Raw genomic sequence first — 27,051 nt, forward strand, 5'->3', positions numbered from 1 at the left:
ATTCAAATTATTCGGTATAAAACAAATAGAGTAGAGGGGATGTGCTAGTATCTCCACACCTAACCGCACTTTTTGTGTGGCTCGTTGCCATTACTTAATTGAATTGACTGCAAATACTTTCCTTTGTTTTTGCCACGGATTTTTCTGTTCCCGACTCTTTTCGCCTTCGTTCGCTTTCCGCTCGATGATTACAAAGCGCAGCCAAAGGAATTTCTCATTATTGACCACAAAAGTCGTCGCTGGATCACCGCTAACAATGTCTCTGTTACAAATGGCATTCCGCCTCTCCACTCCCCCTGAAAATGGAGGAGCATGGGGGCAAATGGAATTAAAAATCGTTTGATGGCAAAACCCAATGGCTAGATTAATGTAAAATCCAGTACAAGCCAAAGATACTCGACTAGTTGCATCTGGGCGAAAATAGAATTAATTAAAACCGAAAGCCATCGGGGAGGTGACATCAAAGTGTTCCTTTGTCCTGGCTTTGGATGCCCGGGTCCTCCTGAGCAAATACCAAAAAACTTCAATTAATGTAAGCAAATGAAGCTCGAATCATTCTCTCTGTTTGAGAATGTCTGAAACAGTGGTCGGTAAATGAAGTTGGTGATAAAAGAGTTTGAGTTTATCAATATGTTTTACACCCCGCGTCCATTCCAATTTCTAAAGCTCATAAAACAAAGTGGAAAAGTAGAAGCGTAGAAAAGAAAACTCATCACTCGAGCTAATTTAAGCTAAACAAAAGCACAGCAACTTTCTCATTACATGAGCACACACATTTCATTTTTCCGGCCCACCATAATTTTCCCCCATAAAACGTCAAATGTGGCACTTAAAGTGGCCCACACCCAGAAACGGGCATCCTCAATTCAGAATCCTGAGTCCTGGTCCCGGTCCCGGTCCCACAGGTGTTTCGACCGCCCGGACGTTCTTCAAATTAAATGAAATGCGTAAAAATGGCAACAATTTGATTTTGTCAGATTTTCCAAGGGGAAAAGGACCCACTCACAGCCACAGATACACGGGGCGGATACTTGACGGCAATGCGAATAGGAAGAGTGGGACTGGAAATGGGAATGGGAATGGGGAGTATCGTAGCTGAGGCACGTAAGCATCTCGGGATGGTCGAGCAACCCCGAAACGCATGTTTTATGCAATATAACCTCCCGCTCCACCACCCACCCACCAGCAACTCCTCCTGCTTCGAATTGCACGCGCTGAGCTCCCAAGTTGCTAATTTAAGTGTAATAATCCTCAAAGCCAAGGAAACGTGAGCCAATTTATATGCAAGCATTAGGGTAAGTATTGCCATGGTCGAGGGGGGAGTGGTGGGTGTGGCAAGGGGGAAAGCTGAGATATGGCAGCAGGTCCATTTACCTGATGGCCAGATTTGTACTAAATTACTGGGAACTAGTTCGGTGAGTAGATGAACTGTGGTTATACTCTCGATAGAATAGAATATATAGAACATTCATTCCTTATAATATTAAGCTAATTTACTAATATAATTCTTAATAAACCTAGTTCTGGAGCCCAGCACTAATGCTGAACCTTCAGCTCTATTGGCCATCTATAGTACATATCCCTGGGCTCTGGCTAATACTTGTGGAATGCCGACAAACCCGCAGACAATTGTTTGTTGAGGGAGCCCTTGTTTTAGCCCATTCCCTCCACCGAAAATTATGATGCAAACAACCACAACAAACAGACCTCCCCCACTAGCCTCTCTCCACCGACGAAAATGTTGTACGGGTCCGTTGTTAAAATAAATTTAATATTGATTCAGCTTTTGTAATGAGAAACGCGACAGCATCAAAAGTCCACTTAAAACCCACGGCCTAGTTGCACACCATAATGCTCTAATGGAGACTAGGGCCCAAAAGCCCGGGGATGTTGGGGATGTTGGGGATGTTGTCCCGGGTTACCCCGCTGTCAAATGTTGCTGTTGTTGCACTTTAGCTGCCCGAAATTAAAAAGCATTTAAATTATGCTGATGACCAGAGAGAAACAGAGAATAATCGGCAGTGGAAGGGCAGGAAGGGGAGTCCTTTTTCCACGCCGTGGTATATCCTCCCATCACATCACGCTGGGCTAGCCAGCAAATGCCGCCCATTTCATACTTGTTATCCCTAACATGGGGCCATTTCATTATAATGCTTGTGGGTCCATCGGCAGACACCAAAAGCACTTTACACGTTTCAGCCGGACCTTTCATTAAGTTTGGCATAGGCATATAGCATAAATGATAAACAAGGATGCGAAAGTTGGGCGGGCGGAAGGAATTACAATAGAGTACTTAAATTGCACGGGCGGAGCGCTGGAAGTTTTTTGAAAATTCTTACCACTTTATTACAGTAAGTGGAAGAGTTTAATACCAGTTCTGAATAAGCGTTTGAAGTGCCGAAGTAGGAAATTTGCATACATAGCACATTCCTTTAAGCTGTAATCTTTTGGTCAGTCAAAGAAGTAATAATTTTTTAATAGTATAGCTTGAGCAATTGCTACTTATTCTGAAGAACTGAACACTTTTCCTGCATCCTTTCACAAATACATTCTCACTCCAATATAAGGAAAATAAACAAACCAACGATTTTCGCAAAAATTTCAATATTTACGATTGGTATATTACAGTTTTTACTCCTAATTACCAATACTAACAAACCAAATTTTCTTTTTGACTGACTTTGTTAAAATTAAATTTTTCCATTTTTTGTAAAAGGTAACATCATCAAAATTTGAAAAAAATTTCAAAAAATTATAATTTTTTTTGAAAACACAGTTCGATTGGAAATTTAATTAAGAACTCAACGAGGTATGGCATTCCATATTTGGACCACTATTTCGAAAGCTGTGACAAAAATACTGATAATTATTTACGCAAAAAAGCAGAAAAACGATTGTCGTCAAAAATTTCAATATTTACGATTGGTATTTTCGGTATAATTGGGAAGAAAATGGTCAGAAAGCGAAAAGAATTACAGTTTTTTACCTCTAATTACCAATACTAACCAACCAAATCATTTTTTGACCGGCTTTGTTAAAATAATTTTTGGTCATTTTTTGTAAGGGGTAACATCATCAAAATTTGAAAAAAATTGCAAATAAATATAATTTTTTTTTTGAAAACACAGTTTGATTGTAAATTTAATTACGAACTCAACGAGGTATGGCATTCCATATTTGGACCACTATTTCGAAAGCTGTGACAAAAATACTGATAATTATTTACGCAAAAAAGCAGAAAAACGATTTTCGTCAAAATTTCGATATTTACGATTGGTATTTTTGGTATAATTGGGCTGAAAATGGTCAGAAGGCGAAAAGCATTACAGTTTTGTACTCCTTATCACCAATACTAACCAACCAAATCATTTTTTGACCGGCTTTGTTAAAATAATTTTTGGCCATTTTTTCGCGTTTTTTGTAAGGGGTAACATCATCAAAATTTACAAATAAATTGCAAATAAATATATTTTTTTTTTGAAAACACAGTTCGATTGGAAATTTAATCACGAACTCAACGAGGTATGGCATTCCATATTTGGACCACTATTTCGAAAGCTGTGACAAAAATACTGATAATTATTTACGCAAAAAAGCAGAAAAACGATTGTCGTCAAAAATTTCAATATTTACGATTGGTATTTTCGGTATAATTGGGAAGAAAATGGTCAGAAAGCGAAAAGAATTACAGTTTTTTACCTCTAATTACCAATACTAACCAACCAAATCATTTTTTGACCGGCTTTGTTAAAATAATTTTTGGTCATTTTTTGTAAGGGGTAACATCATCAAAATTTGAAAAAAATTGCAATTAAATATAATTTTTTTTTTGAAAACACAGTTTGATTGTAAATTTAATTACGAACTCAACGAGGTATGGCATTCCATATTGTGACCACTATTTCGAAAGCTGTGACAAAAATACTGATAATTATTTACGCAAAAAAGCAGAAAAACGATTTTCGTCAAAATTTCGATATTTACGATTGGTATTTTTGGTATAATTGGGCTGAATTACAGTTTTGTACTCCTTATCACCAATACTAACCAACCAAATCATTTTTTGACCGGCTTTGTTAAAATAATTTTTGGCCATTTTTTCGCATTTTTTGTAAGGGGTAACATCATTAAAATTTACAAATAAATTGCAAATAAATATATATTTTTTTTGAAAACACAGTTCGATTGGAAATTTAATTACGAACTCAACGAGGTATGGCATTCCATATTTGGACCACTATTTCGAAAGATGTGACAAAAATACTGATAATTATTTACGCAAAAAAGCAGAAAAACGTTTTTCGTCAAAATTTCAATATTTACGATTGGTATTTTCGGTATAATTGGGCTGAAAATGGTCAGAAAGCGAAAAGAATTAGAGTTTTGTACTCCTTATTACCAATACTAATCAACCAAATCATTTTATGACCGACTTTGTTAAAATAATTTTTGGCCATTTTTTCGCATTTTTTGTAAGGGGTAACATCATTAAAATTTACAAAAAAATTGCAAATAAATATAATTTTTTTTTGAAAACACAGTTCGATTGGAAATTTAATTACGAACTCAACGAGGTATGGCATTCCATACTTGGACCACTATTTCGACAGCTGTGATAAAAATACTGATAATTATTTACGCAAAAAGACTGCAAAAAAAAAAAGTTTTTTTTTGAAAACACAGTTTGGTTGGAAATTGCTTGCTTTTCGAGCAGCTCATTAAGCTAAAGCAAAAGTTCTGTTTTGTGGACTTGACAAAGGTCGACCAACTGAAAGGACATCAAATCTAAGGCTGACGCATTTATTTTTCACTTTTGCATAAAGTAAATTTTAATATTTGGACCGCCTGCAGAGTCAGCCGAAATGGAGGTAAAGGGTTCAGAGAACAAACTATCGTCCTTTTGGCCACTCCTTAGCTGTTGTGACTTCTATTTTTGATAAGGCTCGGCAGGTGAGGATTGCCACCCCCTCCACGCTTTTTACCCAACTCTCGGTCGACATTGAAATGGAAATCTGCCCAAAGTTCCAGAATGCAATTAATTTCAACGCCAAAACTCATTAATATCCAGCGAGGAAGGACACTCGAACGGTCCAGAGTCCTTGGCAGCTACCTTTTTGTACGTTAGCCCTTTTGCTATTTACCTTGGTTAATAATAAAGCAGCCAAAGGCGCGCCTTGTATTATTTTCGCCCACAAAGATGAAAACAAACTCAAACTTGTTGCTCGCCCTGAGCTTTTCATATAAAAAATTCCGCCTCTACCTTTTTATTTACCCCGTTTCCTCGGATTTCTCATTTTTTTTTTTTGCTGCCTTCTTTGAGGCAATGATTTATGGCCAAAGGCCAGAAAAGGTCCTGGCCGGGAAATGAAGTTCAAGGCATCGTAAGTAGTTTCGGAAACGTTGAGGAAACGCCGAAACTCCAAAAACGCTGCTGGAAACTGTACAAACTCATTCTATCCTGTGGCACTCGTCCTGACACTCGTCCTGGAACTCGTCCTGGCACTCGTCCTGGCACTCCGCTGCTCGTTACCTTGCTCAAATTGAAAGGCTCACTCGGGGCTCTCGCGAAAGGATTTGCCGGAGATCTGGAGTCCCTCTTAGGCAGTTGTAAAAAGTTTCATTGTTGTCCCGGGATTTGGGCAAACAAAATTAAGCAGTCTGCAAGTTTTTAATTAAAAAAGGAAAAGGACGAGCGACGTGTGCCTTAAGCGGCTAAGATGCGGGCCGCCCTTTAGGCCAAAAGGTGGGGACGAGATCTCTTTAAGAATGAAACTCCATTATATGGTTAGTGGATTCATTTACAATTTTTTCCAGGCCTGGGGCATATTTAGAATAAGGATTAAATTTTAATCTTAACCAAGTTTAACCCGGCTAATTGTGTTTTCCAGTTTTTATTCACTCTCTTCTTGTTAGATTTGAAGTATATGTATAAATGATAGATGGCTTTTAATGTAATTGGACAACTCCAAAGAACATATATACCATACATATATCTAAAATAAATGCTGTTAACGAGCTCTATGACATCCAGACAAGAGTAGAGGATCCCCACTTGTAGGTCGCATATATGGGCAAAAATTGCGTGGCCGTTGGCAGGAAATTTGTATAATCTCCCAACAAATTGGCGAAGACACGCAATCCGCCGAATGCGAATCCGAATCACCAGTCAGGCCAATCGAGCAACTCGAGCGACTCGAGCTGAGTGTTAAGCCACAACTTGATGAGATGCAAATGGATTTGCGAGATAAAGAGCAGACTGCGAGGCAGAGGAGGATCGTGGACCAGTTCGCAGACTAGTGACTGGTGACTGGTGACTGGAACGCAGTCCAAACCCAGACCAAGAGCCAGCTCCAGACGTGGGCCCAGTCCATGCCGTCTTATTATTAACTGTATAATGTAATGTGTAGGCAGGAAATTGATTTATTATCAGCGTCGGCTAATTTTTTCTCATTTTATAAATTAAGCAACTCCACAGCGGGCAGCATAAATCTCGCAACTATTCCTCGCAGAGGAAAACAACGGCGAAAAATAAATCACAAATTAAGTTGTTGGCTCCCACAGTTAACCAGGCCGAAAGAAAAGGCAGTGGAGCTGCATCCCAAAGTAAATGAAATAAAGCCAAACAGAATAACGCCCGTCATCCGAAGATAAGGCCAGCTTGTTCGGGTGACAAACTCCACACCACAGGAGGATGACTTCCAGGAGGATCCGAGATGGAGCAGGAAAGCTGAGGAGCTGGAATGGGAGTCATCCCGTCACAGTCACTTAATAATTTATCGCGCCTACTTTGTGTGTGCGTTTCTGTCTCATTCACCTGATACCCTAACCAGAGGTTAAACGAACGTCACGCATAGCCAAAATTGCTTATTAAATAATAACAAGCCAAAAAAGAAACTCACGGTAAATCCTTTTATCCAAATTAATGTGTGCTTACATTACATTAGATTCAATGACAAATTTATGTCAATTTAATATGAAGTTATATTACACCGTAGACCTGCGACGTCATGTTTGCTGATTTCAGACAACCTAATCTACTCAATCCATTTTAATATCGCAATATAAACATGGGGGTTTTGTTATTCAAAGCAATCTTAATTTAAGAGAATCCCAACTTCGACTAGAATACACTCGATTATTCCCCGTCTTGTTTATATTATCTTTGTATCTTAATGTTTTCTGTTCGTCGTCGGCTGAGATATCTGGGATTTTATCTGCTAGGTAGGCGCCTTGCCAAGTTACCAAGTTGCCGAGTTGTGCAAAAAGGAATATTTGTGTAGGCCCAGACGAAAAAGACAAATCAAATAAGAGCCGAAAATAAGTGAGATAACGGCGAACAACTATATTAAAAAAGGAATTAAAATACACGCTCTTCTTATCTTAAGTGGATGCTTTAAACGTTATGAGACACTTTTTTGCTGGTTTAAGCCTCTAATATCATTTCAAATATTCCAACTCCTGATCGAGACAATTGTCATCTGTTTTGGCCATAAAATCGAGCCCACTCAACTTTCGGTTTCTGATCGATATTGTTCGTTGTTTGTGTGATTGCTGTTGCCATTGTTACGATTCGGACGGAAGTCCATCGAGTCAGTGGAGCCGTGACAAGTTTCCAATTGCATTTCATCAAAGTTTCGTCAATTTTCGGGTTCAGCAGCAAATTGCTATTAAATTGCCACACAATTGCGAATGCCATAAATCGAATGGAATTGTAACGAATCCAATCGAATCGAATCGAAACTGAAGTGCAGTTCCCTCTACTCCAGGTCCGATTCCATAACCATAACCATGTCCATGTCTATGGACCCGACCAACTCCCACTCCCACTCCCACTCCCGCGGAGCTGAAATTTAATGGCCTGGTTTTCCGCTTGGTTAACTCAATTTGCGTGGCTTCTTTCAATTAGGTTTCCGCTGTCTGCTTTGTTGGCTGTTGGCTGTTGGCTGTTGGCTGCAAAGCTCATTTCACTTAAATATAAAATTCGTTATTTGTTTATTTGTCGCCAATAGAGGAGACGGGGGTTCCGTTCAAAGAGTTTTTATGTATTTTCCGTTGAACTCGTAAAATATAAATGTTGAGCAGTGTTTCAGTTTCAGTTTCCATTTGTCTGCCGCAAATGAGTTCGACGACAGTTTTTGGTAGAGTTGTGCGGGAGGCTCGGCAGGTGCTCGTTGACCCAACCCGTTTTCGCTCACAAAGCGATCCCATTTGCACCTGGGTGGCTCCATCGAAAGGTAAACCGAAGCCAAAGCAACTGCTAATCGATAATGAAGCGCTGATGAATCAATTAAATTGCATTTCGGCCACACAAAACTTCTCCGTGTGCAGTCATTTATCACACGCCCCACAAAGAAGTTGCCATTCAATGCAGCAAAAGTCATTAAAGTCCTGCATCTCCTTAGCCTCGTGCCACATGCTCCTCATGGACGAGGAAGCTGGCCCAAGACGATAAACGCGAAATTATTTCAAGCAAATAATGCGAATTTAATGTGACATCCGACGGCGACAAGAGACTCGCCAGGAGAAGGACCCAGTCCAAGTCCCGACAAGCCAATGAAAGCAGAGGAGATGGCCAAGTTTGTTGAGATGACAGGGGAACTTGAATGCTCTTACATACGCGGTTAACTAAAGAATATGGGAACATGGGATCTTTCAAATGTAAAAAAAAATATTATATTTTTATATTTCAAAGATTATGAAATTAAGAAAAGTGAGGTCTGTACATATCCCCAGTTTTAACTAGTTCATAATGTTTGGTCATAAAGTAAGGACACATTACTTTCAAATAAGTGGCATTAACCTGCACCCATTTCATCCGAAGCTCCCCAATAAACCAGGCTTTACCCTACCCTTTCCAAAGGAGGATTCCTGATACCTGCTGGCAGTTTCCAGTCCCCCTCTTGTCCAGTTTGATGTGACAGCCGATGGTCCCCTCCATTCCCTTTCACTGCTTCAAGTGGGGAACTCGTGAGTCCCATCTCCACAGCCCTGACACACACCAAATGACGCATTATTGAACTGTCAATGGAAGTGACAAAGGGTTAACAGTGTCACCAAGGAGGGTTACCCATTTATTTCAGTCGCCCGGCTTTTCCCGCTTTAACATAATAATGCTGGTTGGTTGCTTTTCCGATCTCATTGGAATAGGGTTGATAAAAAACTAACGTTACAGAAATATCTTTGACTATGCTAGAAGTAATAACTATTGCTATTAAGAGGGATTAAGAAAAATTGAGAGACTGAAATTGATTTAAAAGTAAAGAAGACACTAAATGCATTTTAAAAAATCGAACTAGGAAAACTAGTAAAACTAACCACATCGTGTTCCTAGTATCCAGACCACAATTTCAGGATATGTTACAGGGCCTACCCTCGGGAATTCCCAAATTTAATGATGGACAGAGTAAAGTTGCACAAGTTTGGACTTCATATATTCACTTTTTCTTTCACTATCACTATCTGTGTGCGAAAAGTTTCCTCAGAAACTTTGCCTAATCTCAAGGCCCCGAGGCGAGCGAACATCTCGAGCTGGCATATTTATGGGATGAGCCGAGAGGCGTCTCACCTTGCCTTCCTGACCTGGGCTTGGTCTGGCCTGGCCTGGGCTTGTGGCCCTGGTTTTGGCCCGGGTTTTGGCCTGGTCGACTATCAGTGGGTCAGTGTCATCATGCGAGCCGCACTGCTGAGCATCAAATGGCCGTTGGCCAATAAAGCCCAACACTTGGCCAGGGTGTGGGGATGTCTCGACTGGTGACCAGGTCTCTCTCCGCATCATCTTTTGGGTCGGGCTCTGAATCCAAGTTCGAATCCGAATATGAAGCTGCGAATGAGCCTGAAGTTCTGAAGTCGGAGGTGGGGAAGATGGAGGTGCTCACGTCACTTTTCTTGTTTGATAAGGATCCGCAATCGAGAACGAAGACAGGGCGAAGGCGTACGCTCGAATATATTGGAATTTTATTATGCATGACAGCTCCAAAAAAACAAAAAGGAGAAACAACAATGGACACTCCCCCCCACAACAACAACGGCAACAACAAGGAGCGGCTGGGTCAGTGTCGGTCTCCCGAAGAACCCCTTCCCTTCCCTTCCCTTCACCGAACCCCGGCGACTTAACCCTCTGCTTACCTGTTTGACAGCGGGTTGCCTCCGATTCCATCGATGCCTCTGACTCCTCCACTTCCTTCGATTGGAATAACCAAAATGCTTAGCCATGTGAGAAGAGATTGCGTTATTCATATTTTAATTTTACTTGTTTAAGGCCTCCTCATCATTTTCCACTCATTTCTGTTCGGCTTTGATTATTTTTTGTGTTTGGAGAACGATTCTTGAATATCGATAAGGTGCAAAGGCGGAACGGCTGCTTTGTTGTTGGACGGAGGATGGTTCGGCATTGGTTCTTGTTCTGCATGTTTTGTGCATGATTATGTAACATTTTTTCGTGGCTGACCCGTCCAACCTCGTTCCTCGAAGGGAAACATCGATTTATATTTTGACAAATGATTTACCAATGAGTTGACAGTTTTATTCGGCTTATTACAGCCTTCCTTTTTTTTATGGAAACGGTTAATAAAAGAAACAACGAGGAGGGAACATGTATTTAATTAATTAAGTCGCGTCAAGATACAAAATCCGAATGGCGATAAAGGAGCCAATAACGAAAAACATTAAGCCTCGTTGGGGATAAAAAGTGCATGATAAAAAGTGACTAATGATGAGTTGGCAACTGAAAAACTGCATTTGAATATAGCCACAAATGAAATCCTCTTAAACACAAAGCATTGAATTTCTAATGGAATCAGTTACCTCTGCTAATCGGTATATCAATAATGGAAATTGCAACTCAACAAAAGCGGAAAATGTCAACATTTTAGATGAATGAAATCACTAAAGCGGTTATATGCCATTCATAGATTTTTTTTAGCAAATTACTCTTTATTTAGCGGCTGACAAAGGCAAATATTAAATTAGTGCACAAATGGTGAAATGCAATAAAAGGAGGTTTTGAGCCAGAAAGTGCCAGTTGAGCGGAGATCGTTATTGCAGCTAGTTGTAGCGACCACAACGGGGAATTTATTCCATAACTAAAATATAAACTAAAGTGAAATGTCGACCACCTTCACCATCAATGGGCAGCCGTACTCGGGTATGAAACCACACTAGGCATACGATCTTACTTACCAATAAACCCCTTTCTGTGCCAGTTAACCTCACCGACCTCCCACCGGACATAACTCTGAACACATTCATCCGGGAGCACGCCCAGCTGACGGCCACGAAGTTCATGTGCCTGGAGGGAGGATGTGGAGCTTGTGTTTGCGCAGTGAGCGATGGGAAGAGCACCTGGACAGTGAACTCGGTGGGTCAAAGGGCAGCCAGATCATTCCAGCTCTAACTATGCACCTCTCCCATCGATTTTCAGTGCCTCAAGCTGCTGAATACCTGTGCCCAGCTGGAGATCGTTACCTGCGAGGGACTGGGCAACCATCAAAGTGGCTACCATCCGATTCAGAAGCGACTGGCCAAGATGAACGGCACCCAGTGCGGCTTCTGCTCGCCGGGATTCGTGATGAACATGTACGGGCTGATGGAGCAGCATGGCGGCAGAGTGACCATGGAGGAGGTGGAGAACTCCTTTGGGGGAAACATTTGTCGCTGCACTGGATATCGTCCCATTCTGGATGCCATGAAGTCCTTTGCCGTGGACAGCACTATTGATGCCACCCAAGAGAGCCTTGATATTGAGGATCTCAATCTGAGGGCTCGAAACTGTCCAAGGTCGGGAAAAGCGTGCAAGCGTACATGTCGGCAATCCAAACTAATCTTCGGGGATGGATCCCAGTGGTACTGGCCAAGCAGTCTGGCGGAAGTATTTGAGGCCCTGGAAAATGTGGGAAACTCGGATGAGTTCATGCTGGTTGGAGGAAACACGGCTCATGGTGTTTATAGGAGATCGCCCGACATAAAGCACTTCATTGATGTGAATGGAGTGGAGGATTTGCATCAGTACAGCTCAGACAAAGAAAAACTTACATTGGGGGCTAACCTTAGCCTCACTGAAACCATGGAAATAATACGAAGTACTTCCAAGCAATCAGGATTTGAGTACCTCGAGGTCCTGTGGCACCACATCGACCTAATTGCCAATGTTCCGGTTCGAAATGTGAGTAAATTGATATTTTTCTAAGCCAGTTTAATACTTTAAGTTTCAGTCGGGCACTTTGGCAGGCAATATCTGTACCAAAAAGGAGCATCCCGAGTTTCCATCTGATATATTCATATCTTTCGAGGCTCTAGATGTCAAGGTGATAGCCATGAAAGGCATCGATGACGAACAAGAAATGACTTTGGAAGAGTTTTTGGGTGATCAGGACAGAAAAATGTTGCTCAAGGCATTCATTCTGCCCAGCTACCCCAAGGACAAGTATATTTACGACTCCTTCAAGGTAACACTAGTTGGAAAAAGTAATATATCTTCAATTTAACAAACTATGTACTTCCTTAGATCATGCCACGTGCTCAAAATGCCCATGCGTATGTGAATGCAGGATTTCTTCTGGAATTGGATGGCAACTCCAAGGTGAAATCTGCCCGAATCTGCTTTGTTGGAATTCGACCGGACTTCATTCATGCCACAGACATCGAACAGTTGATGGCCGGTCACAGTCCCTACGAATCCAATTTGGTGGAACAAACATTCAGCAAGCTGGAGGATCTGGTCAAGCCGGATGAAGTTCTTCCCGACGCCAGTCCCGCCTACCGCTCCAAGTTGGCCTGCGGACTGCTCTACAAGTTCCTCCTGAAACACGCTCCGGATGCGGAGGTCAGTGGAAAGTTCAAGAGCGGCGGTGAGCTGCTCCAGCGGCCACTCTCCTCCGGCTTGCAGCTCTTCACGACCCAGAAACAGACCTACCCCGTGACACAGGCCGTGCAGAAGCTGGAGGGCATGATCCAGTGCTCCGGAGAGGCCACCTACATGAACGATGTGCTGACCACTTCCAACTCCGTCTACTGCGCCTTCGTGGGCGCCACAAAGGTGGGAGCCACCATCGACCAAATCGATGCCTCGGAAGCTCTACAACATCCAGGCGTGGTGGCCTTTTACACTGCGAAGGACATTCCCGGAACGAATACTTTCTGTGAGCCCAGCTTTGGCTACGAGGCCGAGGAGATCTTCTGCTCGGGATTGGTGCGCCACTCGGAGCAGCCAGTGGGTGTAATCGTGGCTCTTACTGCTGACCAAGCCCAAAGGGCCACCAAGTTGGTCAAGATTAGCTACAGCAATCCCAGTTCGGGCTTCAAGTTGATGCCGAGTCTGAAGGATGTGTTCTCCTCCGAAACTCCAGATACTTCTCGCATTATACCGTTGGTCATATCGAAGCTAAAGGAAGTCAAGTTTTCCGACAAACCGGACTTGGAAGTGAGGGGCATCTTCGAGATGGGCCTGCAGTATCACTTCACCATGGAGCCGCAGACCACGATTATTGTTCCCTTCGAAGATGGGCTCAAGGTCTTCTCGGCTACCCAGTGGATTGACCAGACTCAATCAGTGATTGCTCATACCCTGCAGATGAAGGCCAAGGATGTGCAACTAGAGGTAACACGAATTATTTAATAATTTTGTTTGAATTATTTGAGCAATATCGGTACAGGTTCGTCGGTTGGGAGGTGGCTATGGCTGCAAAATATCCCGAGGAAACCAGGTAGCCTGTGCAGCCGCCTTGGCTGCTCATAAGCTGAATCGTCCCGTTCGCTTTGTCCAATCCCTGGAGTCCATGATGGACTGCAATGGCAAGCGGTGGGCCTGTCGCTCCGAGTATCAGTGTCACGTGAAGACCAGTGGCAGGATCGTCGGGCTGTCCAACGACTTCTACGAGGACGCTGGCTGGAACACGAACGAGAGTCCTGTGCAAGGACACTCCACGTTCACAGCGGCCAACTGCTACGAATTCACCGATAGTAACTTCAAGCTGAGTGGTCATGCTGTTCTTACGGATGCCCCGAGTTCCACTTGGTGTCGTGCTCCAGGATCGGTGGAGGGCATAGCGATGATGGAGAACATCATCGAGCACGTGGCCTTCGAGATCCAGAAAGACCCAGCAGAAGTGCGACTAGCAAACATTAGCAAGAAGAGCAAGATGGCCACGCTTTTTCCGGAGTTCCTCAAGACTAGGGAGTACTACTCCCGGCGGAAGGAGATCGAGGAATTCAACGCCAACAACCGATGGAAAAAAAGAGGCTTGGGTCTCTCCTTGATGAACTTTCCCGTCATCTACATAGGGCAGTTTCCGGCCACGGTGACTATCTACCACGTGGATGGCACTGTTGTGGTTACCCATGGGGGCATAGAAATGGGTCAGGGTGAGTAAGGGAGCTACTTAGTATATGGAATTTAACTGATTATTACTTGTAATCCTTGTAGGTATGAATACGAAGATAGCTCAAGTGGCGGCGTATACTTTGGGAATTGATTTGAGCTACGTGAAAGTGGAGTCCTCAACCACCATCAATGGAGCCAACTCCATGGTCACCGGCTACGCCATCGGAAGTGAGAGTGTCTGCTACGCAGTCCGTAAGATCTGCGAGACGCTCAATGCCCGGCTGAAGCCGGTGAGGAAGGCCAAGGCCACCTGGGTGGAGACCGTGGAGGCGGCCAATGCCCAGTTGATCAATCTCATAGCCTCGGATCACTACAAGACCGGCGACATGCAGAACTACCAGGTGCTGGGACTGGCCCTTTCCGAGGTGGAGATGGATGTGCTGACCGGCAACATTCTGATCAGGCGGGTGGACATCCTAGAGGATGCCGGCGAGAGCCTGAGTCCCTGGATAGATGTCGGCCAGGTGGAGGGTGCCTTCGTCATGGGCCTGGGCTACTGGCTCAGCGAACTGCTCATCTACGAGGGCGACAATGGTCGCCTGCTGACCAACCGCACCTGGAACTACAAGCCGCTGGGTGCCAAGGACATTCCCATCGACTTCCGCGTGGAACTGGTCCACAATCCGCGACCAAGCAGTGCGGGTTTCATGGGCTCCAAGGCCACCGGAGAGCCACCTTGCTGCCTGGCTGTCAGCGTTATATTTGCACTGCAACAGGCTCTGCAATCTGCGCGCCAGGATGCAGGACTTCCTCGGGAGTGGCTTCGCTTGGGGGCACCTACGACTCCGGAGACTCTGCTGCTTAATGCCGGACACCAGGTTTCGGAATTCAAGCTGAAATAATGGCATTTATTTCATGTATCCATGCGAGTATTATAACGGGTGTTTTTTTTAGAGGTATAGAACTTTAAGTTGGCATTACTGTTCAAGATGGCGACCGATTTAACAGCTGTCAAGTGATTTATTCTCAGTTTGGTTTGGCAATTCGTCATGCGTGCTTACAAAATCCAACTCGTGCAAGAATTGAAACCAAACGATCATCAAGCAAGGCGTAGATTCGTCGAATGGGCCCAAAACGAGATTGCTGTTGTTCCCGATTTTTCATAAGCCTCCAAGATCTTGTGATTTAACACCGCTAGACTACTTTTTGTGGGGCTATGTAAAGTCATTGGTCTATGCGGATAAGCCACAAACGCTAAACCATTTGGAAGACAACATTCGCCGTGTTATTGCCGATCGGCCAAATATGTTGGAAAAAGTCATTGCAAATTGGACGTCCAGATTGGACTACATCCGAGCCAGCCGTGGCGGTCATATGCCAGAAATCATATTTAAAATGTAATGCCACAAGATTATCTTTCATGTCAATAAAATTCATGTCAATCGAATAATCCATCGTTGTTTTATTGCAATTTAAAGTTCTATACCTCTAAAAAAAACACCCTATATATGCACATATTTTAATCCAAATTAACATTTTACGACATATACATATGTATTTATAACCAATTAAAAATATATTACATACTTTAATACCACTTTGCTTTGCTCTTAATTAACATAATTAAATTATATTCAACAAAACCTTTTTCTCACTGCACTATATCATTCAAAGCTTGATATTCTAGTTTTTCGCTTCAAGTTTTTTAACATGCCAAGCTTTCGAAATGATTTATTTATTTTGAAAGCTCTATATTACGAATGCGAGAGAAAAAATAAATATTTTTCGCCGGCCGGCTAACTCATTCTCTTCATGTTTATCGCGGCACTCTCTTTTATTTTAAGTGTACACGTGATTTGCTTTTCTCCTTTATTATAGTTTTTATGGCGCTCGTCGCGTAATAAAAGCAAATTTGAGTCTGCCTATTTGGAATACTCATTATAATACAATAGCGTGCAAAATATTTAATACATATCTATCCCAATTATCCGCATATGATATTAAAATGCAATTACAGTTTAAACAAAGGCCTTTTTTGTTGATAGAGTAGTTTTGTGACTCAGCGTTATTTGCATTTTTTCATTCGCAGTCGTTTGATACCCTCGAAGTTTTATTTTATGAGTGAGAGCAATAAATAAATCGTTTGGGATCTGTACAAAAATCCCCTCTTGTACGAAATGTATAGCATGTTTTAGAGCAATATTGTAAACAGAAATATAGGGTATCTAATGCGTTGTGCTGGTGCCGATCCTATTCTCTATTTATACAAACATCGAAAATTTGCCGACGAATTGGGGGCACAGCAACAAGCAAATTCGGCGGCACCAGTTTTTAGATTTTTGCAGTCGAGTCGAGGAGCAAAAGCAACCAGTCCACAATCTGCAATTAACGTCGATCGCCGAGCTCGAAAAGCCACTCAAAGCGTTGTTGGCTCTCACGGAGTGTGCCGAAACTAACTTTTGTTTGTTTATTATTTAAGGCAGTCGAGAAAATCGCAATCTACAAACGGAGGAGCCTACGCGAGCCCCAATGTTTTGATCAGTCGAACAGCGACACTCGCAGCAAGCGGACTAAAAAGTGAGCAGCAAGTGGAAAATAATGGAAATTCGCAGCTAATTGAATTATTTATAGAAAATACTTCGGCAGCTGACATTTAAGTATTTGCTACCCCGTTTTTGCTGGAAATCACAACTATCGGAATGACTACGAAGTTCTCAATCAATGGGTTGCCCTATGCAGGTGAGCAAACGCTAAGTACGAGTATCTAGGTGGGCATCGAATATGGGCCAGAAATAAGTTCACAGCAATACTGCCAACTAAACTGCTTGGTATTCGTTACTTATCAGCTAAATATAACTATCATTAACTATAAAGTTACATATGTACATACATAAGTATCCAGAATACTTCAATTATTATCTCCAAATGAGGGTGCTTACTTTTGAACGATGCAACGCCTCTAGCTTCGGAGCAGGTGTATCATTAGCTTCTCCCATTCTCAAAATCAAGGGGCTGTGAAATCCGAAAACCGTTAATCGGAATTACATACACAAACATCTAATAAACAAATTAGAGTGCAAATCTGAGGCCCATTGTTTGATGTTTTTTGCTCTCACAAGCTCACATTCAGGTTTTTGTAATTAAATATACGCATTTGAATATATGATTCAACTCTCCTCCCCCTCGCGTTGTACTCCACAGTGAATCTAACCAACCTCCCGCCGGACATTACCCTGAACACCTTCATCCGGGAGCATGCCCAACTCACGGCCACCAAGTTCATGTGCCAGGAGGGAGGATGTGGCGCCTGCATCTGCGTGGTGCGCGATGGAAAACGCAGCTGGGCAGTCAATTCGGTTGGAGCACACCTACTGCATTACTTTCCCCATCGATCGCTAATGAATTACCTCTCCTCAGTGCCTCACTCTGCTGAACACCTGTGCCCAGCTGGAGATCGTGACCGCCGAGGGATTGGGCAATCAGCGCACCGGCTACAATCCCATCCAGAAGCGACTGGCCAAGATGAATGGCACCCAGTGCGGCTTCTGCTCGCCGGGATTCGTGATGAACATGTACGGGCTGATGGAGCAGAACGAAGGCAAGGTCAGCATGGCGGAGGTGGAGAACTCCTTTGGGGGGAACATCTGCCGTTGCACAGGATATCGTCCCATTCTGGATGCCATGAAATCCTTTGCGGTGGACAGCAACATTGCGATTCCGGGCGAGTGCGGTGACATTGAGGATCTGAAGCCCCGGAACTGCCCAAAGACCGGACAAGCCTGCAGTGGCAGCTGCCTTCCGGCCACTTTGGTCTACGAGGATGGGGTTCAGTGGCACTGGCCCAAGAATCTGGATGAACTGGTCGAGGCCCTGGACAAGGTGAAGGATTCAGAGGAGTTCATGCTGGTGGCTGGCAACACGGCTCATGGCGTCTACCGAAGATCGACGGATATCAAGCACTTTATCGATGTGCACGGAGTGGAGGAACTGCATCAGCACAGCAATGAGGGACAGCAATTGAAGCTGGGAGCTAATCTCAGCCTCACCCAGACCATGGAAATCATTCGGACTGCTTCAAAACAACCGGGATTTGAGTACTTGGAGGTTCTGTGGAACCACATTGATTTGATTGCCAATGTTCCAGTGCGAAACGTAAGTAGATTTGTTTTGATTGTAACTTGATTTGTAACTTTATTTTCTCATTCTTACAGTCTGGCACTTTGGCTGGCAACATTTCGATTAAGAAACAAAACCCCGAGTTTCCTTCGGACATCTTCATATCCTTTGAGGCCCTGAATGTCAAGGTGGTAGCTTTGAAAACCGCTGCTGAGGAGAAGGAAATGACCCTCTCCGAATATCTAAGCACAAACGATAGGAAGCTGGTGCTCAAGGCTTTTGTTCTTCCTGCCTACCCGAAGGACAAATACATTTACGACTCCTATAAGGTTCAATACTTAAGTACACTTTCGATTACATTCCCTAATATTTGAACCTTTACAGATTATGCCTCGTGCCCAAAATGCCCATGCCTATGTCAACGCCGCTTTTCTCTTAGAATTGGAAGCCGATAGCAAGGTGAAGTCTGCTCGAATTTGCTTCGGTGGAATCCGTCCAGGTTTCACCCATGCCTCAGTTATTGAGAAACTGCTGGTGGGACAGAATCCCTATGAATCCAATCTGCTGGAGCAGACCTTCACACAACTGGCGGACCTGATTAAGCCGGATGAAGTGCTGCCGGATGCCAGTCCCGCCTACCGCTCCAAGTTGGCATGCGGACTGCTCTACAAGTTCCTCCTGAAACACGCACCCGAAGCAAATGTTTCCGAGAAATTCCGAAGCGGAGGAAATATCCTGCAGCGACCACTTTCCTCTGGATTGCAGGTGTTCCAGACCCAGGCGAAGAACTATCCCGTAACTCAAGCGGTGGAAAAAGTCGAGGGCATGATCCAGTGCTCCGGAGAGGCCACCTACATGAATGATGTGCTGACCACTTCCAATGCGCTCCACTGCGCTTTCGTGGGCGCCACCAAAGTGGGGGCCATCATTGATGCAATCGACGCCTCCGAAGCCCTCAAGCAACCTGGAGTGGTCGCCTTTTACAGTGCCAAGGACATTCCCGGCACGAATACCTTCTGTGAGCCCAGTTTTGGCTTCGAGGTGGAAGAGATATTCTGCTCGGGATTGGTGCGGCACTCGGAGCAGCCATTGGGTGTAATCGTGGCTCTTACTGCTGACCAGGCTCAAAGAGCCTCGAAGCTGGTGAGGATCAGCTACAGCAATCCCAGCTCCGACTTTAAGCTGCTGCCGAGCTTGGGAGATGTATTCGCATCGCCAACTCCGGACTCCTCTCGCATAGTGCCAGTATCGAAATCGAAATCGAAGAAGATCAAGTTTTCGGAGCAGCCGGACAAAGATGTGAGGGGCATCTTCGAGATGGGTCTGCAGTATCACTTCACCATGGAGCCCCAGACAACTGTGGCCATTCCCTTTGAGGATGGTCTCAAGATCTTTTCGGCCACCCAGTGGATGGATCACACCCAGTCTGTGATTGCCCATATGCTGCAGGTGAAGGCCAAGGATGTTCAGCTACAGGTATGTGTAAAGCCATTATTATTAACGCATTTATTTAATTCCTAATTTGTTTAATTCAGGTTCGTAGATTGGGCGGCGGCTATGGATCAAAGATAACCCGAGGCAATCAGGTGGCCTGCGCAGCCTCACTGGTTGCCTACAAGCTGAATCGTCCCGTTCGCTTCGTCCAATCCCTGGAGTCCATGATGGACTGCAATGGCAAGCGGTGGGCGTGTCGCTCCGACTACCACTGTCACATCAAGGACAATGGCAAGATTGTGGGCTTGACGAATGACTTCTACGAGGATGCTGGCTGGAGTCCCAATGAAAGTCCCATTGAGCATCATTCGACCTTCACGGCCACCAATTGTTATGATTTAAGCGGCGATAACTTCAAAAACAACGGAAATGCTGTGCTAACAGACGCCCCCAGTTCCACTTGGTGTCGTGCTCCGGGATCTGTGGAAGGCATTGCCATGATGGAGAACATAATAGAGCACGTTGCCTTCGAGGTGCAGAAAGATCCGGCTGAAGTTCGCCTGGCAAACATTGCGGCGGGTAATAAGATATCCGAGCTGCTTCCCCAGTTCCTTGAGTCCAGGGAATACGCCCAGCGAAAACAAGAAATTGAGACCCATAATGCCAGGAATCGCTGGACGAAACGAGGTCTTGGACTGGCGGTAATGGACTATCCCATTTTCTATTTTGGTCAGTACCCGGCTACGGTGGCCATCTATCATGTGGATGGCACTGTTGTGGTTACCCATGGAGGCATCGAAATGGGACAGGGTGAGTAATCAGCCCCCTTAAGATATCATTTCATTGATAACATATTGATTTTCCTATAGGTATGAACACTAAGGTGGCGCAGGTGGCTGCCTTCACCCTGGGCATCGATTTGAGCTTCATCAAGGTGGAGTCCTCCGACACCATCAATGGAGCCAATTCGATGGTCACCGGAGGAGCAGTTGGCAGTGAAAGTCTCTGCTTTGCAGTCCGCAAGGCCTGCGAGACTTTGAACAGTCGTTTGGAGCCGGTGAAGAAGAAGGATGCCAGTTGGATTGAGACAGTTGGAGCTGCCTATGGCAAGTCCATCAACCTGATTGCCTCTGATCACTACAAGGAGGGCGATATGCAGAACTATCATGTCTACGGTCTGGCCCTCACCGAAGTAGAGTTGGATGTCTTAACCGGAAACAGTCAGATCAAGCGCGTGGACATCCTGGAGGATGCCGGAGAGAGTCTGAGTCCCTACATAGACATCGGACAGATTGAGGGTGCCTTTGTCATGTGCCTGGGCTACTGGATGAGTGAGCAGCTGGTGTACGATCGGGAAACTGGTCGCCTGCTCACTAACCGCACCTGGAACTACAAGCCGCCAGGTGCCAAGGACATTCCTATTGATTTTCGCATTGAGCTGATTCAGAAACCAAATCCCACTGGGGCGGGATTCATGCGGTCGAAGGCCACTGGAGAGCCACCCTGCTGTTTGGCTGTGAGTGTGGTCTTCGCCCTGCGACAGGCCCTGGACTCAGCCCGCCAGGATGCGGGACTTCCGCGGGAGTGGGTGCGTCTCGGTGCTCCCACCACTCCGGAAACTCTGGTGGTCAATGCGGGACATGAGGCGGCCAGTTTTAGGCTTAAGTAAATGTATGGTTTTGGGGGATTTCTGCTCCGTTTATACATAATATTGTTATATCTTTATACATATTTTTAAAATACTTTGCTTTTGGTTGCATTGTTATAATCAATTACAATCGCAAATCTGCGAGTGCGATTATCAGTCAAACGTGACATTCACAACTCTGTTTGGCCCATTCATATAATAACTATTTTATCACGAAACGATAACATGTTTGAAATTCTGGAAGTAATCATATTAAAAACCAAAACAAAATTGAATATAGTTTTTGTGGAATTTGTATTATAAAACTTTCAATAAAGTGTAAAGCATCAGCAAAAACGAAGTAAGTGGCACTGTTTCGCTCAGTGTATGCTTTAGATGGCACTTTAATCTGCTCCAACCCGTTTAGCCTAATTAACGGGTAATCAGGTTTCAGCAGCGCTTTGAAATAGAAACGAATGGCCAAGAGAGCTCCATTCGACCAACGACTGTGCAGCGATGAGCATCAAGTTCAATGTGAATGGCTTTCCGTACGAGGTGCAGGCGGCTGACTATGCACCGGACACCACCATCAACGCCTTCCTCCGGGAGCACCTGCACCTGACGGCCACCAAGTACATGTGCCTGGAGGGCGGCTGCGGCTCCTGCGTCTGCGTCATCCGCAGGCGCCACCCGGTCACCCAGGAGGTTCAGTCCCGAGCAGCTAACTCGGTAAGAAGTCGCTTTTCGGGGAGTGGCTTTCTCCACACCTGAATACGGCGAGCAATTTAAGGTTAAATTGTAATTACTAGCATAGAAATATAATTAAGTGAAGCGTTAAATGTGCCCATTTCACAGTGCCTGACGCTTCTGAACACCTGCGACGATGCGGAGATCATGACAGACGAGGGCCTGGGTAACCAGCTGAGTGGCTACCATCCCATCCAGAAGCGCCTGGCCCAGTTGAATGGCACCCAGTGTGGCTACTGCTCGCCCGGATTCGTGATGAACATGTACGGACTGCTGGAGCAACATCGCGGCCAGGTGAGCATGTCGCAGGTGGAGGACGCTTTCGGCGGAAACATCTGCCGCTGCACCGGCTATCGACCCATTCTGGATGCGATGAAGTCCTTCGCGGTGGACAGCAACATTGAGGTGCCAGCGGAATGTGTGGACATCGAGGACTCCTTCGAGCTGCTCTGCCCGCGAACTGGGCAATCCTGCAGGGGTAGCTGCTCCAGACCTCCTCTAAGGGATCAGGGAGGTAGTCACTGGTACTGGCCAAAGTCGCTGACGGAGCTCTTCGGGGCCCTCAGTCAGGTGGCGAACGGAGAACTATACATGCTGGTGGCCGGGAACACCGCCCATGGAGTTTACCGGCGACCCAGGGACATCCGACACTTCATCGACGTGAACATGGTGCCGGAGCTGAGGCAGTACAGCATTGAGACGGATCACCTGCTGCTGGGCGGGAATGTCACTCTCACGGATGCCATGCAGGTTTTCCTGCTGGCTGCCAAGAGGCCCGGATTCGAGTATTGTGCCCAGTTGTGGCAGCACTTCAACCTGATTGCCAATGTGCCGGTGCGAAATGTGAGTAGAGCGCTCCATAAATCCAGAAACTCGTTTTGGCGCTTCGAAAACACGAAGATTAGCGATAATAATAGTCATTTTCACAACTGAATGCTCTTTCTGTCGAGATTTATCTTAACACTCATTTAAAAAAATACCTCAAGGCCAGTGCATTTTTCGATTTATTATGTCACTGTTTAAGTATTGTTCTTATACATTTAAGAGCTACTCAAGCTCCAAAATCAAAGGCATTACCTTGAGTTATTCGCCAGTTTCCCAACAAAAGCAAGCAACTCCTAAGTCAGAGAATATTTTAGCTTCAAAACCCATTCTACTTTCACAACAAAGATAGTAAATCAATTTGTCGCTGCAGACACTGAAAAAATTAATTTATATGTGAGACTTAAGCCTTTTATTAATTATATAATTTATTTTTCACAGAACGGCACACTGGCGGGCAACATTAGCATCAAGAAGCAGCATTTTGAGTTTCCCTCCGATGTGTTCATCACATTTGAGGCTCTGGATGTCCACGTCCTGGTCTACGATAATCCCAGTACCCAAAGGGTGATGAACCTGCTCTCGTATCTCAGCGATACAACCTCCAAACTGGTGCTGGGTGGCTTCATCCTCAAAGCCTATCCAAAGGACAGATTCCTGTTCAGATCCTATAAGGTGCATAACCTAAGTCCCTTAAAATACATTATAAGTGAACTGAATTTCCTTTACAAATAACAGATCTTGCCCAGAGCACAGAATGTGCATGCATATGTGAATGCAGGATTTCTCATCGAATGGCAGGATATTCAGCGCAGGATTGTCCACTCCGCTCGCATATGTTTCGGCAACATCCGTCCGGAGTACATACACGATGACCAACTGGAGCAGCTGCTCCCTGGCAGGGATCTCTACGATCCCGCCACAGTTGCTCAGATCTTCCAGCAACTTCCAGCTAGCCTGCAGCCCGAGGAGCGGCCTCCGGAAGCCTCCCCGGAATATCGCCAGTTGCTAGCCTGCTCCTTGCTCTACAAGTTTTTGCTGGCCACCGCACCCAAGGAGCGAGTTCGGGAACGCTTTCGCACTGGAGGCTTGCTTCTGGAGCGACCACTTTCCTCGGGAAGCCAGTCCTTTGAGACCATTAAGAAAAACTATCCGGTCACGCAGCCTGTACAGAAACTAGAAGGTACGTCATCCTCTTTCATGTGTGGAAATATCTAGTAATCCTTCTTAACTTCTTGGGTTTCCAGGACTCATTCAGTGCTCGGGCGAGGCCATGTATATGAACGACCTACTGACCACCTCGAATGCCGTCCATTGTGCCTTTGTAACTGCTAAGCGAGTTGGTGCCACCATCGAGCAGATTGATCCTTCCGCTGCCCTCCAGTGCAAGGGAGTGGTGGCCTTCTACTCGGCCAAGGATATTCCAGGTTCCAACAATTTTGTGCTGATGGATCAGTTCTCCCCCGAGGTTGACGAGATCTTCGCTGGAGGGCGGGTCAAGTACTTTGATCAACCGTTGGGAGTCATCGCAGCCCTCACCCATGATACGGCTGTCTATGCTGCCACATTGGTGGTGGTCACATATGCCCGGGATCAGCGGAAGATCTACACGACCATGAACCAAGTGCTAGCGGAGAAGCAAACCGATCGGATTGTGAGCAAGAGCAAGGATCCCGTGGAACCCCTAAAGATGCCTCCTCTTGCACCTGGCGATGTTCTCGGAAGGGGGATCCTGGAGCTCGAATCACAATACCACTTTACCATGGAACCCCAAACCACGATCGTGGTGCCGTTGGACAACATCCTGCAGGTATACTGTGCCACCCAATGGATGGATTGCACCCAGGGAGCGATTGCCCACATGTTGGGGGTCACTGTGAACTCCATTCAGCTCCAAGTTAGACGAGTGGGTGGAGCATATGGCGCAAAGGTTACTAGGTGCAATTTAGTGGCTTGCGCCACGGCTTTGGTGGCTTCAAAGCTGAGGAGACCCGCCAGATTTGTTCAGACCATAGAGTCCATGATGGAGACCCTTGGCAAACGATGGGCCTGCAGATCCGACTACGAGTTCCGAGCCCGAGCCAATGGGTCTATCATTATGTTGAGTAACAACTACTATGAGGATGCCGGCTGTAATCTGAATGAAAACGTCGTCGACTTCCTGACCCTACCAATTCTGAGGAATGTTTACAACCTGACTGACTCGAACTATAGGACCCAAGGCAGTGCCATCAGAACGGATGCACCCAGCTCCACTTGGTGTCGAGCTCCGGGCTCTGCAGAAGGTGAGTCCACACCTAATTGAAAAAGGTTAATAGTAATATCTTTGGCATTTTCAGGAATTGCCATGACGGAAACCGCCTTGGAGCACATAGCCTTCACATGCCAGCTAGATCCCGCCGATGTTCGTTTGGTTAATCTGCAGCCCGGAAATAAAATGGTGCAGCTGCTGCCGAAGTTTCTGGCCTCCACGGAGTACCGCAAGCGGCGGGACCAGATTAACCTATTCAACTCCCAGAACCGGTGGCGCAAACGAGGTCTGGGATTGGCCCTAATGAGTTTCCCGCTGAACACCACAGTGGCCTTCAACTATCCCGTCACGGTGGCCATCTACCACGAGGACGGGTCGGTGGTGATCTCGCACGGAGGCATTGAGATTGGCCAAGGAGTGAACACCAAGGCGGCCCAGGTGGCAGCATTCGTGCTGGGCGTTCCGCTGGATCATGTGAGAGTGGAGGCCAGCAATACCGTCAGCGGAGCCAACTCCATGCTGACGGCCAACTCGATGACCAGCGAGATGATCGGACTGGCAGTGAGGAAAGCCTGCGACACTCTGAACAAGCGACTGGCGCCGTTGAAGGAGAGACTCGGACCTCGGGCCACCTGGGTGCAGGTGCTCCAAGCGGCCTTCTTGCAGTCCGTCTTCCTCGTCGCCACGGAATCCTATCGGTTGGGCGATATACCCAACTACAACATCTTCGGGCTGAGTCTCACCGAACTGGAACTGGACATTCTGACCGGCAACCATCTGATCCGCCGGGTGGACATCCTCGAGGATGCCGGCGATAGCCTGAGCCCACACATCGATGTGGGTCAAGTGGAGGGCGCCTTTGTGATGGGCTTGGGATACTATCTCACCGAGCATCTGGTTTACGATCGCCAGACTGGTCAGATCCTGACGAACCGCACCTGGAACTACCACCCACCAGGAGCCAAGGACATCCCGATAGACTTTCGCATCGAGTTGCTCCAGAAGAGTCCCAACCCCGTGGGCTTCATGCGCTCCAAGGCCACGGGTGAGCCTGCCCTGTGTCTGGCTGTCGGAGCTCTCTTCGCCATGCAACACGCTATCCAGTCGGCCAGGAGCGATGCGGGTCTTCCGAGGGAGTGGGTTCGCTTGGGGGCACCTACGACGCCGGAGACGGTCGTCCTCAACTCTGGAAGCCAGGTGGAAGCATTCGCCTTGCAATGAAAGGAGGTTCTGGCTTGGGTTTGGGTACTTTTCGATCACTCTGCAGTGCACTTTCATTTAATCTTACACATTTTTAATATTATTAAAATATTCTTTCTGAATGAAATTGTGTAGAAATCGTTTCAAATTTCTCAGAATCATTAGACCATTATATATATCATTTCCATTGGAGTTGCGTACATACATATTTATGTACATGGGTTTTTAGAAGAAAGCTTTAGACCTACTCTGTTTAAATTACCAGTTCCCCTTATTCCGAACATTAATCTCGCAAACTTTTTGTTTAGAAATATGAGCAAAACAGAAGCGTCCAAACAAACCAATTACTGATAAAGCTCTCAGTTCGGAAAGAGGGAGAGCATTGAAAACCGGGCAGACGATAACGTTTCAGAGTGCTACGATGATCTAATGCTGAATTGGGAGCGTAGTATGGAACATGGCAGTTAAGAGCGGGGAGCAGGTGAACTTGAACTTGGACAAGCGAGAATCTCTTTTTGGGGAACCGGAGAGCCCACA

The 27,051-nt window shown here is 45.5% G+C and overlaps 3 protein-coding genes across 3 annotated transcripts; all 3 read left to right on the plus strand.

Annotated features, from left to right (window-relative positions):
* The first annotated feature begins 11,059 nt into the window (after positions 1 to 11,059).
* LOC120451218 (xanthine dehydrogenase) lies at positions 11,060 to 15,281 on the plus strand. The gene is made up of 7 exons (XM_039634697.2): positions 11,060 to 11,143; positions 11,202 to 11,356; positions 11,420 to 12,160; positions 12,210 to 12,443; positions 12,503 to 13,594; positions 13,650 to 14,358; positions 14,420 to 15,281. The coding sequence occupies exons 1-7, from the start codon at positions 11,104 to 11,106 to the stop codon at positions 15,217 to 15,219; spliced, it is 3,771 nt and encodes a 1,256-aa protein (XP_039490631.1). The 5' UTR covers positions 11,060 to 11,103; the 3' UTR covers positions 15,220 to 15,281.
* Positions 15,282 to 16,629: 1,348 nt separating this feature from the next.
* LOC120451219 (abscisic-aldehyde oxidase) lies at positions 16,630 to 21,598 on the plus strand. Its single transcript, XM_039634698.2, has 8 exons — positions 16,630 to 16,894; positions 16,949 to 17,056; positions 17,519 to 17,673; positions 17,735 to 18,469; positions 18,529 to 18,762; positions 18,818 to 19,909; positions 19,969 to 20,677; positions 20,737 to 21,598. Exons 2-8 carry the CDS (start codon positions 17,017 to 17,019, stop codon positions 21,534 to 21,536), a joined length of 3,765 nt encoding a protein of 1,254 aa, XP_039490632.1. The 5' UTR covers positions 16,630 to 16,894; positions 16,949 to 17,016; the 3' UTR covers positions 21,537 to 21,598.
* A 359-nt stretch (positions 21,599 to 21,957) lies between these two features.
* LOC120451217 (indole-3-acetaldehyde oxidase) lies at positions 21,958 to 26,641 on the plus strand. The gene is made up of 6 exons (XM_039634696.2): positions 21,958 to 22,223; positions 22,350 to 23,084; positions 23,505 to 23,738; positions 23,802 to 24,246; positions 24,311 to 25,348; positions 25,403 to 26,641. The coding sequence occupies exons 1-6, from the start codon at positions 22,011 to 22,013 to the stop codon at positions 26,533 to 26,535; spliced, it is 3,798 nt and encodes a 1,265-aa protein (XP_039490630.1). The 5' UTR covers positions 21,958 to 22,010; the 3' UTR covers positions 26,536 to 26,641.
* The last annotated feature ends 410 nt before the right edge of the window (positions 26,642 to 27,051 follow it).

Source organism: Drosophila santomea, chromosome 3R (assembly GCF_016746245.2).
Source record: "Drosophila santomea strain STO CAGO 1482 chromosome 3R, Prin_Dsan_1.1, whole genome shotgun sequence".
In the NCBI taxonomy this organism is placed as follows: Eukaryota; Metazoa; Arthropoda; class Insecta; order Diptera; family Drosophilidae; genus Drosophila; species Drosophila santomea.

Coding starts and splice junctions, on each gene's coding strand:
- LOC120451218 (XM_039634697.2), top strand. CDS start 11,104: ATGTCGACCACCTTCACCATCAATGGGCAGCCGTACTCGG. Junction 11,144..11,201: donor CAATGGGCAGCCGTACTCGG/GTATGAAACCAC, acceptor TTTCTGTGCCAG/TTAACCTCACCGACCTCCCA. Junction 13,595..13,649: donor CCAAGGATGTGCAACTAGAG/GTAACACGAATT, acceptor ATATCGGTACAG/GTTCGTCGGTTGGGAGGTGG.
- LOC120451219 (XM_039634698.2), top strand. CDS start 17,017: ATGACTACGAAGTTCTCAATCAATGGGTTGCCCTATGCAG. Junction 18,763..18,817: donor ACATTTACGACTCCTATAAG/GTTCAATACTTA, acceptor GAACCTTTACAG/ATTATGCCTCGTGCCCAAAA. Junction 20,678..20,736: donor AGGCATCGAAATGGGACAGG/GTGAGTAATCAG, acceptor ATTTTCCTATAG/GTATGAACACTAAGGTGGCG.
- LOC120451217 (XM_039634696.2), top strand. CDS start 22,011: ATGAGCATCAAGTTCAATGTGAATGGCTTTCCGTACGAGGTGCAGGCG. Junction 22,224..22,349: donor AGTCCCGAGCAGCTAACTCG/GTAAGAAGTCGC, acceptor CCCATTTCACAG/TGCCTGACGCTTCTGAACAC. Junction 23,085..23,504: donor CCAATGTGCCGGTGCGAAAT/GTGAGTAGAGCG, acceptor TATTTTTCACAG/AACGGCACACTGGCGGGCAA.